Source organism: Rhinopithecus roxellana, chromosome 8 (assembly GCF_007565055.1).
Source record: "Rhinopithecus roxellana isolate Shanxi Qingling chromosome 8, ASM756505v1, whole genome shotgun sequence".
Taxonomy (NCBI): domain Eukaryota; kingdom Metazoa; phylum Chordata; class Mammalia; order Primates; family Cercopithecidae; genus Rhinopithecus; species Rhinopithecus roxellana.
In genome coordinates, this window is record NC_044556.1 from 70,795,469 (window position 1) to 70,816,553 (window position 21,085).

The window sequence follows — 21,085 nt, forward strand, 5'->3', positions numbered from 1 at the left end:
GCCTTTATAAGACCCTCTCTCTCCAGCCCAGGGTAGGATTTCTTCCATTGCATAATATATTCATCTAATTTCCCCTTAGACTTCAAGCCTCTTGAGGATAAATTTTATGTCTTACTTTCTCTTCACTAGATTTTATAGTGCTTTGAACAGAGTAGATCCTCACACATTTGTTCCATGAATAGGAAACAAACAAACAAACAAACAAACAAAACAGTGAAAAGTATCATTTGAGTTCTGGAAAACTTACTACTAGCTTATCTGGGATGTGAGAATCATTTTAATCCAGCATTTTAAGTAGGCTGAATGGTGGAAGTAGCTAGTGGGGTAAACTATGTTCATATGCAAGGCACTAGATTAGGTTTAGCCTTCTCACTATCAGTGGCAAAAGGGCAGGTAACCCAATCTAGCATACGTTCTTGATAGGTTCTTCTATCCTAAGAAGGTCAAAACCTGAGGCCTCTGACATTAGAACACTACTAGGAAATACAAGAGAAAAATCTCAATGTTTGGAGAATTTAAGGATACCTTTAGGCAGGAAAAAACAATCACACTCCAGACAGAAAAGTATTAGTAGGGGACTTAACAGCTTTCCATAAGTGCTTACAGGAATCTCTTCCATTTTCTAGAATAAAGCTGGAAAAGAACTTTGCATTTATAGCTTTTAAGGAAAAAGCTATGCAGGCATAGCGAATACTCCTCACGTCAGATATTTTTACTGTGAAAGTGAGGCAGGATATGAATCAATTTGTATATACGTATTATCACTGCAAAATAAACAAGCTCCTTTATTCTGAACATTGTTTTAAAACTGTAATTTTTAATCTTCCTCAACTCTGAACTATGAATGGAAAACTCTAGCCTGAATTTCCCACTATACCTGTAAGGATTTATTGCCCTCTGCTGGTCTAAGAAAGGCTGGTATGATATGCACTGTAAATGTTTAAACCTTGCTAAAAATCCTAAAATGCATATTGGCTTTAATGAGCTCAATTTAATCTTGCAAAGTCATCCTCATGAACATCACTTAATATAACACCATAAATACAAAGCATGGTAGATCAAGTATCAAATCCAAGATCCTTTCAGAAGTTTTGAAAAGGACAAGTAATTACAAGATGTTATACACACATACACACACAAACACACACGGTTGTCATTCAATTTTTTTTTTTTTTTAAGACAGGGTCTTACTCTGTCACCCAGGCTGGAGTGCAGTGGCAAGATCATGGCTCACTGAAGACTCAAACCTCCCAGGATCAAACGATCCTCCTACCTCAGCCTTCCGAGTAGCAGGACTATAGGTACACGCCACCACATTCAGCTAATTTTTTGCATCTTTGTCAAGATGGGGTTTTGCCATATTGCCCAGGCTGGTCTTGAACTCCTGAGGTCAAGCAATCCGCCAGCCTCGGCTTGGGTTTATAGGTGTGAGCCACCATGGCCAGCTGTCATTCAAGTTTTAAGGAACAAATCGATCTGTTAATCTATTTACCTATCTATCCATCTGAGCAAATGAAATTAAATAGAATCACACAAAAGGTTTACTAAATTATTAGCGAAGTATTTGACGGCAGGACACTAAACTCAAGGCCCTTTTCAGTGCCACACTGCAGCAAAAATTATATAGAAAGAGCTCTTGTACATCTGATAATATAATCAGGATTAGGTTTTATCTTTCAAGGACAGATTTTTGATTAACTAAATTAGCAGTTCTCCAAGCTCAGATTCCATTAAGGAAAAGAGCAAAAGAAACACCTCTTCCCTTTTCTAAATACTATTGCTCTTGTTTAGAGAAAACCAGACCCAGTGCAAAGCATCAGAAATGCCGACTATGACACTGCCACCAATACTAAAGTCCTAATAAGATTGCTTGGAGTGACCTTTGGAAACTTCTGTAAGATCTCAGCTAAAATGACAAGTTCTGGGCCAGCACGGTGGCTCACACCTGTAATCTCAGCACTTTGGGAGGCTGAGGTGGGTGGATCACGAAGTCAGGAGTTCGAGACCAGCCTGACCAACAAGGTGAAACTCCGCCTTTACTAGAAATACAAAAATTAGCCAGGCGTGGTGGCGGGCACCTGTAATCCCAGTTACTTGGGAGGCTGAGGCAGGAGAATTGCTTGAACTCAGGAGGCAGAGGTTGCAGTGAGCTGAGATCGAACCACTGCACTCCAGCCGGGGCAACAGAGGGCAAAACTCCATCTCAAAAAAATAAAAAATAAAAGATAAAAAAAAAATAAATAAAATGACAAGTTCTGTACTTGAGATTTCTTGTTTATCAAACCATTTCACTTTAGTGGAGACTGGGTAACTCTGACGATTGGTTATGGAATTCAAAGTGTTTTTGAAAGATCTATAGATGAGGAATAACCAGGCTACTAAGATGTAGCTTAAGAAATTGATGTTCTTAAAAATAACGTAACCCAAATAACTCTCTTAAAGCATGCCTGAGGCTAGTGATTTGGAAGAGGGAGAGGAGAAGATTAAAAAAGAGGAAAGCATGCTTGAGAAACTTGGGTTTTCTTTTTAAAACTATCATTTATTAGCTGTAAGTATCAGATTCTATTTTTATAGTTTTGAGGGGAAAAAAAAGGTGAGGCTGAGGAAAACATCTAGAAATAAAAGGGCCTCTCTTTAACATTAAGGAGAAGGCTGATAGGCCGAAACTATTTTGGGGGTCTGAGAAATTCAGTCCCCTAATTTTAACCAGCAGCCCCTAAAGAGGACAAAAGCTGAGCAGAAGTGCTTTTTCTACTCCACAGCTTATTAAATCAAAAATTGAGAGAATTCTAAATATAGGCCAAAGGGTATAATTTCAGGAGATATTCTCTATTAAAATAAAATTAAGTCACCATGTAAAGCACAATTCAGCTTACTTATGAAATCACAAGGAATGTACACTTAAGAAATTACCACTGGATGTAATCAAAGATGCCAAAGTCCTCATATGGCTTAACAAGTTCAGTTTAGAAGAAAACCCATTAAATTATCATTACCAAAAAAAAGCCCATAATGGTTTCCTGGTAAGAGAATTTGAATGACTAATGTCTTACCTGGAGAAGTCTTCAACCCAGTCATATTGAACATGTAGATGTTATCGTCTGTGCAATTAGCAAATAAAGTAGAGCCAGTGGAATCCAAAATCAGACTTGAATATCCTAGAAAAAGGAAACTTAAGTTAGCATGTCCTGATGATGGTGAGTAGATTTGAGGTTAAAACGTAAGAAGAATCATCAGAATTCTTTGTCCCCAAAATATACACAAACCAAAAACATTCTTCTGAGTTTTTATCTTTTGAACTTCACATATTAGAATTTTTCATATCAATGTTACTGGAAACTAGCCTAATTTTTTTTTTTTTTTTTTTTTTTTTTTTTTAACAAAAACTCATATCTCCCCCAAAAGACCTATACAAAGGCTTACCAAGTTTTCGAGTGCTGCTACCTGGGTACAGGAAAGACTTGGATGCTATGGGTTCTTGTCGATAAGCAGTATAATTCTTACGTAAATCCCATACTTTGATTATCCTAAAAACCAAGGCAAATAAATATTTTGTAGACCTTCTTCCAACCCCAAACAACTTCAATTACACTAAATTTGCAATGACTTTTAATCTAACTCTTCTGGCACATTAGCTAGGTACAGTGAGGATACTTCATTGGGAAACAAATCAAACTATCTTACACTGTTGTCTCCAATACCAGGCTTATAATTCTGACAGAACGGAAACAGATGTGATTTGACCCAGTGATGGGTTACTGGAGTTTACTCTAAGGGAACGGAAAAGGAAGATGAAGGCTGAGTGCTGATAGTAATTGTTCCATTGTTTTTAGAAAAAACACTTCCTAAGCCTTAATATTCTGCATATATCCTGTGATATCATAAGTAGTAAGTTCTGTCCCTGTGGTTACATCTCCATACATAACTCCTTAAATAATCTAAACAAATTGTTCTGTGAAATAAAGTATTTTTTCATTTCATCTACTGAGATAATTGTCTTAACCCTCTACTTCTAGCATGAAGGCAACTTGAAAACACAGACCTGATATGAAATGACAGTATTCTTGGAAACAAACAGAGCAAGCTTTCACAGTCATTCACAAGCAGAACTAACAACCTTTAGATAATCCTTCATTCCTGCCTGATAATTTAGTTCAGAGGGTTTTAGTGCCCAGAGGACACAATGGAAATCCTAGTTTGGTAAGCCATCATATTTTAAATTAAAAATTTTAAGGGAAGGATGCCTTGAGAGATATAATAGGAAGGAAGCTTAAAAAGAAAGAGTCTCCATTTGCAAAGAATTTATATTCTACAAAGCAACCAACCAACAAGCATCACAGAGCAGACTTATTTGGAAGCCAAGAATTCAGACTAATCATGGATGATAGGTAGGTGAAAGTCATTAGGCCTTACTATCATCAATCTAGTTAGATTACTCCCAGAAATGTTAATTACATCCCCAGAATCAGATTTCTTCTTTTAGGATATTCTTAAACCTGAAAAAGATAAAACCCGAAGTAACAAAAATTTTACTCTTCAAAATGAGAATTAGTGACTAAATTATATTGCATAAGGCAAGCAAGCTACCCAGCCAGCTTTTCTAAGATAGCAACAGCAGCTACCACTGCTCTTACGTGCTAGACAATGTGTTAAGCGTGACACATGTATTCTTTCATTTAATTATCCTTCAAGAGTCCTTCAACTAGGTATTTTCCAGTGTGATCTACAGTTCTTTCTCTCATTTGGGGTACTTGCTATGTTGACAGTTGAAAGCACACACATTCAATTATAATGAGACTATGTGACTGTACCATCACAGCTCATAAAAAAGATCTCGTCGGAAGAAATAAGAAATAGACTCTTACCCATCCACAGCTCCTGCTGAGACTAATGTATTCTCGTCTTGAAAGAGGACCACAGTAACACTTTGCTGGAAATCCTGATAGCACAAGAAAAGAAAAAGATTCTATCTTGAGCATCATAATCTTTACCATCAAGAGAACGAGGTGCTAAAAAACGACTTTTCTCCCCAGACTGAGATGAAGTCTTCCCTAATGAGCTCAATCAGATATATATGCTGACCAAGAGGTAATTTTAGCAAGGATCATTAAGTTTTAGTATATACTACTTCAACTTGTATTCAAGAAACAAACTGGTGACTAAAAGATTTTGCTTGTCTGAGCCTACTGCATCTAGTTAGACTCAGCCCTACTAATATGCTGTGTGTATCCTTAGGAAACTTATTTAACTTTCTTGTGCTGGTTTAACCTCTAAAATGTTGCTCTACCTAGATTATCATACAGGAGTATCAAAAGAATTATGAATAAAAGATTATTACATGCTCTCTGAAAAAGAGGCCCAGTGGAGTCTTACCTCCTAATTGCTATTACCTAACAAGTTATCTTAGCTCAGAACCCGATTAAATGTCTGAAATGTTACTCATTTTAACTTCATATGGCCTCCACTATCTGCCTCCATTCATGCTTGTGTCCTGTTCATGGTGTATAGTTTTAAGTCTTAATGTCTTAGCAGTCATACTTCCCCCAAAATATTAACTTGTACCCTACACACCAGGAATATAAAAAAAAATTAAAGGGAGAAAAAGGGCAATATTTTTAAAGAAAAAGGATATATTATGGGCATTGTTTGAGCTCTGACTGTAAGTTATTAGAGTGGTACTATGTTCTACTCATGTGTTTCTCAATATATTTAATAATATTTTGTCAAATGCTTAAAAATAAGCTGGCTGGGCGTGGTGGCTCACACCTATAATCCCAGCACTTTGGGAGGCTGAGGTGGGTGGATCACGAAGTCAGGATATCGAGACCATCCTGGCTGACACGGTGAAACCCCCTCTCTACTAAAAATACAAAAAATTAGCCAGGCATGGTGGCGGTGCCTGTAGTCCCAGCTACTCAGGAGGCTGAGGCAGGATAATGGCGTGAACCCAGGAGGCGGAGCTTGCAGGGAGCCAAGATCGCGCCACTGCACTCCAGCCTGGGTGACAAAGCGAGACTCTGTTTCAAAAACAAAAAACAAACAAACAAAAAACATATCTCTCTGTAGTTTGTATTACGAAAACAACAGGTATTCTTTCCCCATAGAAAACTGCATCACAGTACTTAATATGCTTCCTCAAACTACTCCTCCCCCACTTTTCCTAATGAATTCCACTATATTATAGGGGTGTGTGTGTGTGTGTGTAGAGAGATTTTTAGGGATGAGACTCAGTAAGGTGAATTTTTAACATGTGCCTCAGGCAACTCTGATGCACATAGTATTTGAGGTGATGGCTATCTCAATTACCCTGATTTGATCATTATACATAGTGTACACCCCCAAAATATGTACAATTATGTTATCAATTTTTAAAAATGTAGATATTGAAATTTAAAAAAAAAATAATCACTTGAAAGCTTAATGGCATGAGACAACATGATCTTATGTTTAATTCAATCTAATTATTTAAAACCAGAGTAAATTTAAAGATATTTATCAACAAGGCTACGTATATTTTAATTCCATCAATAATATAGGTAAATGTAATTATAATTCAGAAGAACTAAAAATTAGAATTTGAGAACCACAAATGTAGGCACTGAATAAGCAATAAACCATTGATATCAAATGAAAATCATGAAGATTCTCATTCACTTAATCAATAGCCTCCCATTTATTCTGTCCTACAGATTAAGATCTGCACACATGTATACATCTGTAAAACCTTACCACAGAAGGAGCAAGTCCTTTTGAATTCTGTTTCTTCTTGGGTTTTGAAGGGGTTTGCTTGTCTGAGGTATTGTGAGCTCCACTGATTTGATTCACTTGCCTATAAAACCCATCTGAAAGATATTCCAAGGAAATTTAGGTTTCAGGATTCTTACATGCTGAATACAACATGTGTAAAACTTCAATATTAAGTAATTTTTGACCAAACTGGTGAAATTAGAAGCCAGCAGAGCCAGCTACACTACATCTCCTGTGGTGAGACTATAATGTATAAAAAGGGAGAGATGTTTATAACAGCTTTAATAATTGCCAAAACTTGGAAACAACCAAGATGTCCGTCAGTGGGTGAATGGATAAACTGTGGTTCATCCAGACAATGGAGTATTATTCAGCACTAAAAAGAAATGAGCTTGATAAAGCCATAAAATGACAGGGAGGAAATGTGACTAGGGGAAGTAATAAGATCAGCGGTTACCAGGGCTTAGAGGGAGGTAGGGATGAATAATTGGAGCACAGAGGAATTCTAGAGTAGTGAAACTATTTTGTATGATGCTACAATGGTGGACGCGTGTCATTACACATTTGTCAATATCCACAGAATGTGTAATACTCAGAATATATAACACTAATGTAAATTATAAACTCTAAGTGACAGCATGTGTTGATATAGGTTCACTGATTATATAACAAATGTACCACTCAGGCATAGGATGTTGTCAGTGGGGAAGCTTGTGCATGGGCAGGACAGGGGCTATATGGGAACTCTCTATACTTTCTGCTCAGTTGTGCAGTGAACCTAAAACTGTTCTACAAAATAAGGTTTATTAAAATTTTTCAAAATAATTTTAATATATATTTCAAAATAGCTAGAAGAATGGGAGGCCAAGGTGGGCAGATTGCCTGAGGTCAGGAGTTCCAGACCAGTCTGGCCACATGGTGAAATCCTGTCTCTACTAAAAATACAAAAACTAGCAGGGCATGGTGGCATGCACCTGTAATCCCAGCTACTCGAGAGGCTGAGGTAGGAGAATTACTTGAACCCAGGAGGTGGAGGGTGCAGCGAGGTGAGATCACGCCACTGCACTCCAGCCTGGGAGACAGAGTGAGACTCCATCTCCAAAAAAACAAAAAACAAAACACAAAAAACTAGAAGAGAAGAATTGTAATGTTTCCAACAAACACAAAGAAAAATGTTTGAGGTGATGGATTTCCCAATTACCCTGATTTGATCATTTCATGTTCTATATATGTATCAAGATATCACATATACCCCCTAAAATATGTACAACTATGTTATCAATTTTTCAAAATGCAGAAACTAAAAAAATTTTTAATAAATTAACTAAACGTGAACACTGAGATAATCATCATCGTCTGCTTAATGGCATCACCAGACAACCATGAGTTTATGTTTGAATTCAATCTAATTCTTTAAAATCAGGCCAGGCATGGTGGCTCACGCCTGTAATTTCAGCACCTTGGGAGGCCGGGGTGGGCAGATCACTTGAGGTCAGGAGTTTGAGACCAGCCTGGCCAACATAGTGAAATCCCATCTCTATTAAAAAAATACAAAAATTAGCCAGGCATGGTGGCGGGTGCCTGTAATCCCAGCTACTCAGGAGGCTGAGCTAGAGAAATTGCTGGAACCCAGCAGGTGGAGAGTGCAGTGAGCCAAGTTCATGCCACTGCACTCTAGCCTGGGTAACAGAGACTCCATCTCAAAAAAAAATAATAAAATAAAATAAAAAATAAAAATTCTTGAAAACCAAAATAAATTTAAAGACATTTACCAGTGAGGCTGCATATTAATATTTTTAAGTCCATCAATAATGTGGGTAAATGGCATTATCCTTCAGAAGACAATATGAGATAAATACGTGAGTGTAATACTTGTAACACTGACAAAGATCCTGAGATCTGGAACAGTGAGCAGAAATGGGGAATTATGAGTACAAGCCCCCTGGTGGTAATCAGATGAAATCACTAACTCTTTCACTCAAAATTAAGTACAGGGTAATCCCAAATCTCTCAGAATTAAAATCTAACCTTTTTTGTTGCACCTGGTATCCCAGACCATAATGTTGCCATCTCTTCCACCTGTACAGAATACAGCTGTGGGGGAAATAAACACATTATTGAGAGGTTAACAAAACCAGTAAATGACACATATATTTCAATTTAAATTTCCTAGACTATCTATTATGTGCTAGGTACTGTATCTGGCACTGGAGTCAAACATTTAAGAATATATAGCTCAATAACAAATAGGAAAAAGGATTACGAAGAGCTTGAGATACTAATGTCAAACCAAAACTTTATAGAATCACCCCTCTGTAAATTTTTTAAAACCCATATAAAATATATAGTGGTTATAGTAAGAATGACAAGCAAGAGTCAAAATACGAAGTGCCTATTATTCTAAATGTTAGCTACTATCCCACATGTTTTATACAAATTATCTCAATCCTTGCTATCAACCTTATTAGGTAGGTACCAAGAGAGGCACAGAGAGGGTAAGTAACTTGTAAAGGTATTCCTGGCAGTATGAATCAGCTTACACTCCAAACCCCTAAACTGTATTGGCTCAGTATAAAAATATGGACCAGATCCGTATGAAGTTTGTGAAAGAGGCTGCCTCTGGGATGCAATGGGATTGGAGAAGGCACTATAGGAGAACTTCAATTTATCTGTAATGTTTTATTCTTTAAAAGTAAGCCAAAAAACCCCCTGCCTCCTGTGTGAAAGAGTGAGCACTTAAAACTAATCCACTTGCATTAGTTGTAAATGGGATAAAACACAAAAACAGCTACCTGAGGGCTCTGTGAAAACTGAATGAAAACATGCAATTTTGCTTACTGATACAAAATAGTTTACATATTTATGGGGTATATGTGATATTTTGATATCTGCCTAGAATGTGTTATGATCAAGTCAGGGTATCTGGTATTCATCACCTTGAGTACTCATCATTTCTACGTGCTGGGAACATTTCAAATTGTCTCCTTTAGCTGCTTGAAATATACAATATTTTGTAAGGTGACAATAGTCAGGTATCGAACAATGGAACTTATACCTTCTATCTAACTTTATGCTTGTATCCATCAAGCAACCTTTCTTCATTCCACCCTCACACCCACTCACTTTCCAGCTTCTGGTTATCTATCATTTTATTCTCTACCTCCATGAGATTGTTTTAGCACCCACATATAAGTAAGAACATGTGAAATTTATCTTGTGTGCCTGTTTTGTTTAATATAATGTTGATGTGAATGACATTTCATTCTTTCTTATGGCCAAATAGTATTAAATTGTGTATATACTACAATTTTTAAAAACTCTTATTTGTTCGTTAATAGACAGATTGATTCCATATCTTGGTTATTGTGAATAGTGTTGCAATAATGTAACTGCAGTTATCCCTTTGATACACTGTTTCCTTTTGGCTCTATACCCAATAATGAGACTGTTAGATCAATAGTAATTCTATTTTTTTTTTTTTTTTTGAGAAATCTTACTGTTTTCCATAGTGGCTGTACTAATTTACATTCCCATCAACAGTGTACAAGAGTTCTCTTTTCTCCACATCCTTGCCAGCATCTGTTTTGTTTAATAATAGCCATTCTAACTGGGTTAAGATGATATCTCACTGTGGTTATTAGTCATGTTGAGCAGTTTTTCACATACCTGCTGGCCGTTTGTATGTCCTCTTTCATGAAATGTCTATTCATGTTCTTTGCCTACTTTTTTTTTTTTTTTTGAAGACAGGATCTCACTGTCACTTAGGCTGGAGTACAGTGGTGTAATCACCGCTCAGGGCTCAGGTGATCCTCTCATCTCAGTCCCACCAAGTAGCTGGGACTACAGTAGGGCACCACCATGCCCAACTAATTTTTTTGTTTTTCTTTGCAGAGCCAAAGTTTTGCCATATTGCCCAGTCTGTTTGCCTACTTTTTAATAGTTTGTTTTTTCTACTGTTGAATTGTTTGAGTTCCTTGTATACATTCTACATATTATTCCCTTATCAGATGAATAGTTTGCAAATACTTCCCATTCAAAAGGTTTTGGCATGCAGAAGCTTTTTAGTTTAGTATAGTCTAGTTTATCTATTTGTTCTTATTGTCTGTGCTTTCGAGTTCTTGGCCATAAAATCTTTGCCTAAACCAATATCCTGAAGTGCTTTCCCTAAATTTTCTTCTGGTAGTTTTGTTTCAGGTCTTACATTTAAATCTTTATAATCCATCTTGATTTTTTATTTTTACTTTTTTTGAGACTGAGTTCCACTGTGTCAACCAGGGTGGAATGCAGTGGTGCTATCTTGGCTCATTGCAATCTCTGCCTCCTGTGCTCAAGCAATTCTCAAGCCTCAGCCTTCCAAGGAGCTGGGACTACAGGCGTGCCTACCACGCCAAGCTAATTTTTTGTATTTTAGTAGAGGTGGGGTTTTGCCATGTTGCCCAGGCTGGTCTTGAACTCCTGAGCTCAGGCAATCATCTGCCTTGGCCTCCCAAAGTGCTAGGATTACAGGCATGAGCCACCATGCCCAGCCTATCTTGATTTTCTTTAATACAGTGAGATAGAGGTACAGTTTCATTCTTCTGCGTATGGATACCCAGTTTTCCCAGCACCATTTATTGTATGTTCTTGGTACCTTTATTGAAAAATCAGTTGGCTGCAAATATATGGATTTATTTCTGAATTCTCTATTCTGTTCCATTGGTCTGTGTGTCTGTTTTTACGCCAATGCCATGCTGTTTTAGCTATATTAGCTTTATTCTTTTTGCTTAGGATTGCTTTGGCATTTGGGTTCTTTTTGGCTCCACATAAATTTTAAGATTGTTTTTTCTACTTCTGTGAAAAATGATGTTGGTATTTTGATAGGGATTGCACTGAATCTGTAGATTGCTTTGGGCAGTATGCCCATGGGAAAATAATTTTTCCCATCCATGAGCATGAGGTCTCTTTCCATTTGTCTCCTCTTCAATTTCTTTGATTGGTGTTTTACAGTTTTCCTTGTAGAGATCTTTCACCTCTTTGGCTAAATTTATTCCTAGGTGTTTTTTTTTTTTGGTAGCTATTGTAAATGGGATTGCCTTCCTGATTTCTCTCAGCTAATTCATTATCAATGTATAAAAATGCTATTGATTTTTGTACGTTGATTTTGTATCCTGCAACTTTTAATGAATTTATTAGATCTGAGGTTTTTTTTTTTTTGGTTTTTTTTTTTTTTTTTTATGGTAGAGTCTGGTCCTGAACTTTCCTTTGCTGGAAGACTTATTATTGCTTTGATCTTGTTACTATTGATTTGTTCAGGTTTCCTATTTCTTTCTGATTCAGTCTTGGTAGGTTGTGTCTTGTAATCTATCCATTTCCTCTAGGTTTTCTAGTTAGTGTATAGTTGTACACAATAGTTTCTGATGATCTTTTGTATTTCTGTGGTATCAGTTGTAGTTTCCTTTTTCAGTTCTGATTTCATTTAGACCATCTTTCTTTTTTCTCTTGGTTAGTCTAGCAAGTACTTTATTGATTTTATCTTTTCCAAAAACCAACCTTTTGTTTTGCTGACCCTTTTCCTTGCTTTTTGTCTTTATTTTATTTAGTTCTGCTCTGCTATTTATTATTTCCCTCTGTTAATCTGGGGTTTGGTTTGTTCTTGCTTTTCTGGTTCCCTGAGGTACACCATTAGATTCTTTTAAAGTCTTTCTACTTTTTTGGTATAGATGCTTATTGCTATAAACTTTCCTCTTAGCACTGCTTTTATTGTATCCCATGGGTTTTGGTATGTTGGGTTTCAATTTTCATTTGTTTCAAGAATTGTAAAAATTTCCTTCTTAATTTCTTCCTTGACCCAAGTCATTCATAACCATACTGCTTAATTTCCATGTATTTGTAGTTTCCAAACTTCCTTTTGTTGCTGATTTCTAGTTTTATTCCATTGTGGTCTCAGAAGATACCTAATATTATTTCAGTTTTTAAAAATGTGTTGAGACTTGTTTTGTGTCTTAACATGTGGTCTATCTTGGAGAATATTCTGTTTGCTGATGAGAAGAATGTGTGTTCTGTAGCCGTTGGATGAAATGTTCTGTAAATATCTGTTAGGTCCACTTGGTCTAACGTGCAGTTTAAATCCAATTTTCTGTCTAGATATCTGTCTAATACTAAGTGGGGTGTTGAAGCCCTCAACTGCTATTGCACTGGAGTCTCTCCCTTTAAATCTAATAATATTGGCTTTATATATCTGTGTGCTCCAGTGTTAGGTATATACATGTTTAGAAATGATATATCCTTTGGCTGAATTGATCTATCATCACTGAATAACCTTCATTTCTTCTTACTGCTTTTGACATAAAGTCTGTTTTATCTGGTGTAAGTATAGCTATTCTTGCTTGCTTTTGGTTTCCATTTGCATGTAATATCTTTACATTCCTTTATTTTCAGTTTATATGTGTCTTCACAGGTGAGATGCATTTCTTGTAGGCAGTATATAATTAGGTCATGTTTGACTATTTGCCCAGTCTGTATCTTTTAAATGGAAAGTTTAATATGTTTACATTCAATATTATTGATATGTGAAGGCTTATTCCTAACTTTATTGATTGACTTCTGGTTGTTTTGTATATCCTTTGTTCCTTCCTTTCTCTGGTACCTTTTATCATTGTGGTTTCATGGTATTCTATAGTGGTAACATTTCAGTCTTTCCTGTCTCTTGTGTGTCTGCTTACCAGTGGTTTTTGTATTTTCATAATAGTAGATATTGTTCTTCACTTCCTGGTATAAGACTCCTTTAAGTAATTTTTGTATGGCCCATCTACTGGTGATTAACTTCCTCAGTTTTTGTTTGTTTGGGAAAGACTTTATTTCTCTTTTATTTATGAAGGATAATTTTACTGGGTGTAGTATTCTTGGGTGGCAGGGTTTTTTTTTCTTTAAGCATGTTGAATATATCATCTCATCCTCTCCTGGACTGTAAGATTTCTGTTGTGAAATCTGCTGTTAGGTCTGATGGGGTTTCTTTTATAGGTGACTAGATGTTTTTTCTTTGCTTTTAGACTTTTCACTTTGTCTTTGACTTTTGACAGTTTGACTACAGTGTGACACGGAAAAAAACCTTTTTGAATTATATACTTGTGGGGATCTTGGAGCCTGTTGTATGTGGATATATAAATCTCTTGCTAGACTTGGGAAGTTTTCACCTATTATATTGTTAAATAGGCTTTCTAACTCTTTCATTTTATCTTTGTCTTCTGGGACACTGAAAATTCATATATTTGGCCACTTTATAGTGTCCCATATGCCATGAAAGCTTTAGTCATTCATCTTTATTATTTTTTCTCCATTTTTGTCTGACTAGGTTATTTTAAAAGATCTTCAATACTTCTTCAAGTTCTGGGATTCCTCTGCTTGATCTAGTGCATTGTTGAAGCTTTCGAAGGTATTTTGTATTTCATTCAATGAATTCTGTAGTTCCAGAATTTAGCTCTATTTTATAATACCTATCTCTTTGGTAGATTCCTCATTCATTCCCTTAATTATTTTTCTGTTTTTTTGTATTGTCCTTCAGAATTCTCTTGTATCTCACTGAGCTTCCTTAGTGTCAATATTCTGGATTATTTTTCCAGGATTTTGTGAATTCCCTTTTGATTGGGATTTGTTGCTGAAGAATTACTGTGTTCCTTTGGATGTGTCACATATACTTGCTTTTTGATTTCTCTGTGTTTTTATGTTGATATTTGTGCACCTGGTGTAACAGTTGCTTCTTCCAATTTTTTGAATTTGGTTTGTAGTGGAGAACGTTTTCCTGAAGATGTATCTATGGTGATGGTTGGAAAGGATACTTGGCTTTGGTTCTGGATGCATGCAGTAGCATAGTCTCTGTCATTCCTTTTGGCCATAAATACAGTCAGTGGTATCTGTGGTTTCATTGGTAGATTAGAGTGTGGTTGTCAGTGCAAACTGGTTAAGTTTTGCCAGAAATTGAAATACCAGGTAGGCCAGTCTTCAGGCCCCAGTGTTGGCAGCAGTGGTCTGAGCCTGCTTGTCCTTTGGCTCCAAGGCAGCATACACTGGCACTGGTGTTAATGGATCCACACAGGTAGATTCTTGGGCCTTCAGATGGCTTACTCAGGTATTGGAAATGGCAGCAGTGGGCCAGGTAGGTGGGCAAGTTCTTGAGCCCCTGGGCAGCAGGTGTGGAGTGGTGTGGGTAATGACAGTAGCAGTGATGGAAAAATCCCCTGGAACCCAAGTGTTCCATACTAGTGCTGGCAGTGGCTGTGACAGGTTGGGCAGGCCAGTCCCCAGACCTGCAGGTTGCACGTACAGGTTGATGCCAGCTGTGGTGGTAGCAGCAGATTGAGTAGGCCCAACTTCAGACTCTAGGAGGAGTGCTCAGGCACCACTGGTGATGAACTGAACTGGGCAATCCTCAGGCTTCCCAGATGGTGTGCTTGGGTAGTGGTGGGTATGAAGCTAGGCTGGGTAGAACTGCCCTCGGTGACCCTGGTGGTGCCTGCAGGTGCTGGCTATGGAAGGCAGGGGTGGGGTGATTCCCCAGGCTTCCTGTGGAATGCTCAGGTAAGGGGCAGCAGCAGCTATGCTGCAGTACTGACATGGAAAATGGGGTTGCTTTCCCTGGGAGTATCCATAGGCAGGCAGTAAAGGGACTGGGCTTCGCTTATACCTCTGCCCTGCGGCAGCTCAGAGTAGTGGTGGTTGCAGGCAGTGGAATTTGTCCTCGGGAAGCGTGAAAATGTGCAGCTGCCCCTCCACTCAGGGGAATGAGGTTGCTGTGTGTGGCTCCTAATTCAGCCTGGATGGCAGGGCAGGACACAGTCTGGTGGGGGCTAGGCTCTGAAAATCAAACTGTGTTACAGCTGCTTAGGACTTGGAGGTTTGTGGGACCCAGTATGATATCTCTCTGGAGCAATGCCTTCATGAAGTCTCCCTATGTTAGTCTTAGGGTCCATGAGGATCAAGGGGGTCTCCCATGGCTATTATTATTAGGGTTCACAGTGGATATTTGGGCTGCTGGGTGTCTCACTTCCTCATTCCCTGCATAGGAAGCCTCTGCAGATTCCTAGCTGATGCCAGTCAAATAGGCTGCTTTTCTCTCCTTCCTTGCTTCCAGAGCTTCTTGTCACTTCCCTGTTGAATCCCAGTGTTCTCTCTTAGACGATCTATCTGAAATGTGACTATCTACGATCTCACTCTCACTGTAATATCTCACTATTTTGGTTCCACTCTGTGAAAGAGGTGAGTGCCAGATGCATCTAGTCAGCCATGTTGAAACCATTCATCTAATTCAGCACTTTTTAAGTGTCAGGCACTATTCATTCCTTTTAACAGCTTTGGTTGTACAGACTCTCACTCAGGTTCATTTTCCCCCATTTGTTGGAATTTGTTGCCTAAAATAGAAACTCTTGTTTGGGGATAAAATTTACTCCTCCCTTTAAGTTACCACTTTCCTCCTTTTTTTTTTTTTTTTTTTTGAGATGGTGTCTCGCTCTGTCACCCAAGCTAGAGTGCAGTGGCACGATCTTGGCTCACTGCAACCTCAGCCTCCCATGTTCAAGCAATTCTTCTGCCTCAGTCTCCCAAGTGGCTGGGATTACAGGCATGCACCATCACACCCTGCTAATTTTTTATATTTTTGGTAGAGACAGGGTTTCACCATCTTGGCCAGGCTGGTCTTGAACTCCTGACCTCAGGTGATCTGCCCACCTCAGCCTCGCAAAGTGCTGGGATTATAGGCATGAGCCACCAAGCCCAGTCCACTTTCCTCTTAAACATACAATTTTTGGAGGAGAGTCAACATCTTTAGCAAATGATTGGCCTGAGATTAAGTTACTGGGTTTGTGTGTGTGTGTGTGTGTGTGTGTGTGTGTGTGTGTGTGTGTGTGGTTTTACCTTGAGGACAGCCAAAGTTGCAGCATTAATACCAGGCAGCTAAAATGCAAATTAAAAAATCTGCCATCTTTCAAGCCAGAAGAACCAGGAAAAGGAGACTGGGAGCAACAAGAACAGTCAGAGAATGAGGGGATGGGGAAAACCTGGATACAGCTAGAGAAAGGGAACCCATGGAATTATGATTCCATGTTTAAACTCAGTCCAAGTCTCTGGCTAACCCCTGTACAATATGGGCAAGAGAAACTGAAAGCAGTTTACAACTGAGGCTTAAACTAAAGAAAATAATTGAGATAAGATCCACTGTCCTCCTGTAGGTGTGATAGTCTTCAATTTGGATCTAAACAAGTGAATTGCCTGTTAAAAAAGGAACACCAACTCTTTTCTAAGCAATGTAACAGAATCTAGAATCCATCATACCATTCGCAATGTCCAGAATATAATCTTAAATTACTTGACTTACAAAGAGCCAGGAAAATGAATTATTCTCAATGGAAGCCAATCCCAAGATAATCCAGATGTTGATTTATCAGATAAGGTTGTAAAGGATACATAACCATGTTAAATGAGTTAAAGAAACGTACACTTGGCCTGGGCAACATGGCAAAACCCCATCTCTACAAAAAATACAAAAATTAGTCGGGTTTGGTGGTATGTACCTATAGCCTCAGCTACTTAGGAGGCTGAGGTGGGAGGATCACTTAAGCCTAGGAGGCAGAGGTTGCAGTGAGCAGATTTCACCACTGTACTCCAAACTGGGTGACAGAGTGAGACCCCGTCTCAAACAACAACAATAACAAAAAAAAAAAAAAAAAAAAAAATACACTTACAATCAATAAAAAGATGACAAATCTCAGCAGGAAACAAACAAATGAAGGTCAGGCACCGTGGCTCATGCCTGTAAACCCAGCATTTTGGGAGGCTGGGTTGGCAGATCCCTTGGGCCCAGAAGTTCAAGACCAACCATGGGTGAAACTCTTATCTCTACAAAAAATACAAAAAGAAATTAGCCAGGCATGGTGGCATGCACCTATGATCATGCTACTGCCCTCTAACCTGGGCAACAGAGCAAGACCTTGTCTTTAAAAAAAAAAATAAGAAAATTTTAGAACTGAAAACCAGTATCTGAAATGAAAAAATTCACTGGACAGGCCTAAGAACAGACTGGAGAAAATTGAGAAAGTGAACTTTAGGACAAATTAATGGAAATCATTCAATTTGAAGAAGAGAGAGAAAAACAGAACTGAACATTATGTTAAATTAAAGAAGCCCATCACAGAAGATCACATATTGTATCATTCCATTTGTATGGATGTGTATAATGGGCAAATCTATAGAGACTGAAATTACTATAGTGGTTGTATAGGGTTGGAAGGAATGAGTGAAAGTACTGCTAATGTGTTCAAGTTTCTTTTTGGGTTGATGAAAAGATTCTACATTTAGATTGTGGTGATAGCTGCACAACTCAGTGAATAAACTAAAAACCACTAAAACGTGCACTTTAAATGGATGGATGTTATGGCTTTTTCAGTTTATCTTAAATTTAGGATAACTGAAAAAAAAGAAAACCTCAAGGACGCATGGGATAATTTAGAAAAGTCAAATATATGAGTAATTGAAAATATATACATACATATGAGTAATTAAGGTACCAGAAGAAGCAGGGAGGAGAAAGAATATGAATAAACTAGGCAGAAAAAAATATTTCTTTCTTTCTTTCTTTTTTTTTTTGAGTCAGAGTCTCGCTCTGTTGCCCAGGCTGGAGTGTGGGGTGCACACTCACGATCTCAGCTAACTGCAACCTCCACCTCCCATGTTCAAGCGATTCTTCTGCCTCAACCTCCTGAATAGCTGGAATTACAGGTGCCCACCACAACGCCCGACTAATTTTTGTACTTTTAGTAAAGACGAGGTTTCATTGTGTTGGCCTGGCTGGTCTTGAACTCCTGACCTCAGGTGATCTGCCTGCCTCAGCCTCTCAAAGTGCTTGGATTACAGGCCTGAGCCACCATGCCTGGCCCAGAAAAAAATATTTCAAGAAATGATAGAAAAATTCCCTATTCAGTAAAAAGGAATTTACAAATACAAAAGGCTCAGCAAGCTTCAAATAGGAAAACTGTGAAGTGAACCATGACTAGACATACCACAAACTGCTAGAAACCAAAGACAGAAAATCCTGAAATTAGGAAAAACAGCATATTATATACAGGGAAATGATTTTAACAACCACAGAGTTTTCAATGAAAGCAGAGATGATAGTGGAACATCTTCAGGCAATGAAAGGAAAAAAAGCTGTTGACCCAGAATTTCATATCCAACAAAAATGTCCTTCACGAATGACAACGAAATAAGGACATTTTCAGATAAAGAAAAACAAAGGTAAATTATTACCATCAGACTCGCACTATAAGAAATGTTAAATCAAGTTATTCAAGGAAATGATACCAGAGGAGAGAAAAAGATGGCATTGCCAGGGAGAAATCATGAGTTTAGGAAGGAAATTGTGGGTTCAGTTTTTGCTATGTTGAATCTGAAATACTTGCAGAAAGGTTAAGGCTAGGATTATAGATCTGGGTCAACACAAGCAGAATGAAAAACAAAACAAAACTGGCACAGATGAAACTGTCCAAGAAGGTATAGGTTGAAAGCAAAAAAAAGGCTAAACACCAAATCCTGGGCCTTGCTAACACTTCAAGCTAGGTAAAAGCAACTATGAAAGAATAAAGAGAAAGCAGGAGTACCAGAGGGAGTGGGATATCACAGATTCTAAGCAAATACTTTTACTGGAATTTTATAAACACTAAAAGTGTAGCATATTATACAAGCAGAAGAAAAGAACTGGAAAGTTTCACGCTTTCTGATAATTAGATAATAACCTTAGCAAGAAGTGATTTCAGGAAGAGGGCTAGATGTGGAAAATAGATTAAAACAAATTAAAGGAGATGGAAAATATGTAACAGTAACTAAAAGAGAACACAGGGTTAAGATATTTGGGAAAATAGGTCACAGGCATTCTTGAGTCTTTCCTAAGGAGAAGCAGCCAATAGAGAGGGAGAACTTGAAGATACAGGGTAGTGGGGATACATGCGATGGGGGAAGGTCTTGGGAAGAATCAAGAATGTTTCTCAATTTTAGCTACACATTGGAATCCCTTGAGGAACTTTAAAAAAATAAATGCCTGGCCCACTTCCAAGAGATTCTCAATTAATTAAAACTTGAGAATGATGAGAAAGAAGGTTCAAATATAGGTAAGTTTGTAGGAGAGGAAATAGAAATAAATTTATAATCAATTTTAATTTTCCACTAAGTTCTAATACTTGCCCTTTTGCCACACAAAGCACTTATCTGAGTCCATTTTCTTTGCTTTTAGTTGGTAGATACTTAGGGAAGGCAAATTCCATTAGTATGACTATGCCCAGTTAGGATTATTTGTATCCTACCCAGGTAGGGTGGGAAGAACTGGACCAATGATCTTTTCTACCACGCTACCTACAAAAACCCCCACAAAACACTAAGTATTTATATAATTCCCTGATTGATTATGGACAGATCAATTGATTTAATTTATTTTGAGACTGGGCCTCACTCTATTGCCCAGGCTATAGTACAATGGCACAATCATAGCTCACTACAGCCACAAACTCCTGGGCTCAAGCGATCCTCCCACCTCAGCCTCCCAAGTAGCTTGGACTACAGGTGCATACCACTGTACCAAGCTAATTTTTTATTTTCTTAGATATAGGGTCTCACTATGTTATCCAGGTTGGTCTTGAACTCCTGCCTCAAGCCATCCTTCTCAGCCTCCCAAGTTGCTGGGATTATAGGAATGCGCCACCATAATGAGCTCAGATTTAAAAAAAAAAGCATTCATATTTCACCTCACTTTTATGTATACAATATTTTTGTGACCTAAATAGAATAGGTATTTATCTCACAAAATTAGAAAATGAAGGCCCAAGGAGGTAAAAATCACTTTGCCCAAGAGTCCAGAATAAAACAAAGGGCTTCCATGTTTAGTTGCAAAGGTTTGTCCTGTAAGAGGGCTTATGGCTGATGGAGTGAATAGAGCTATTATCTGTTCTGTTTTACCAAAACAAACCACAGGGCTTGGGAGTAGTATCCGATCAGATTAACTTACACTAGAGCACCTATGGACTACTGAAAGCCATGAAAAAAGCCACCTGCCCCAATCTCTAACTCAGTGCCTTTTCTTCTACAGCTCATTGTCATAAGCTGGTTCACATGCAGAGTTGTAAAAATTAAGCAAAAGGACCAAAAAATATGATGTTTTCCATTATTCTTTAGTTAGGTAAATTTTCATCATCTTAACATTATTTTTACAAACTCAGAGTGAACTCTGACACAGGAGTGTAGAAAACTAGAACACAAGCATACCTAACTACTTAAATATGTTAATAAAGTTATGCAGAAATAAGAAAAATCATGCCATAGTTCC

At 37.9% G+C, this 21,085-nt stretch overlaps 1 protein-coding gene across 2 annotated transcripts in view; it reads right to left on the reverse strand.

Annotated features, from left to right (window-relative positions):
- Positions 1 to 21,085, reverse strand: part of DTL (denticleless E3 ubiquitin protein ligase homolog) — a 67,508-nt gene that overhangs the window by 32,335 nt on the left and 14,088 nt on the right. For both annotated transcript variants that reach the window (XM_010372485.2, XM_030935948.1), the window contains 5 exons: positions 8,776 to 8,841; positions 6,730 to 6,842; positions 4,866 to 4,939; positions 3,424 to 3,527; positions 3,054 to 3,158 (listed from right to left, as the gene is read on the reverse strand). In XM_010372485.2, the coding sequence (XP_010370787.1) occupies positions 3,054 to 3,158; positions 3,424 to 3,527; positions 4,866 to 4,939; positions 6,730 to 6,842; positions 8,776 to 8,841 (462 nt within the window). The remainder of the gene's footprint in view (positions 1 to 3,053; positions 3,159 to 3,423; positions 3,528 to 4,865; positions 4,940 to 6,729; positions 6,843 to 8,775; positions 8,842 to 21,085) is intronic.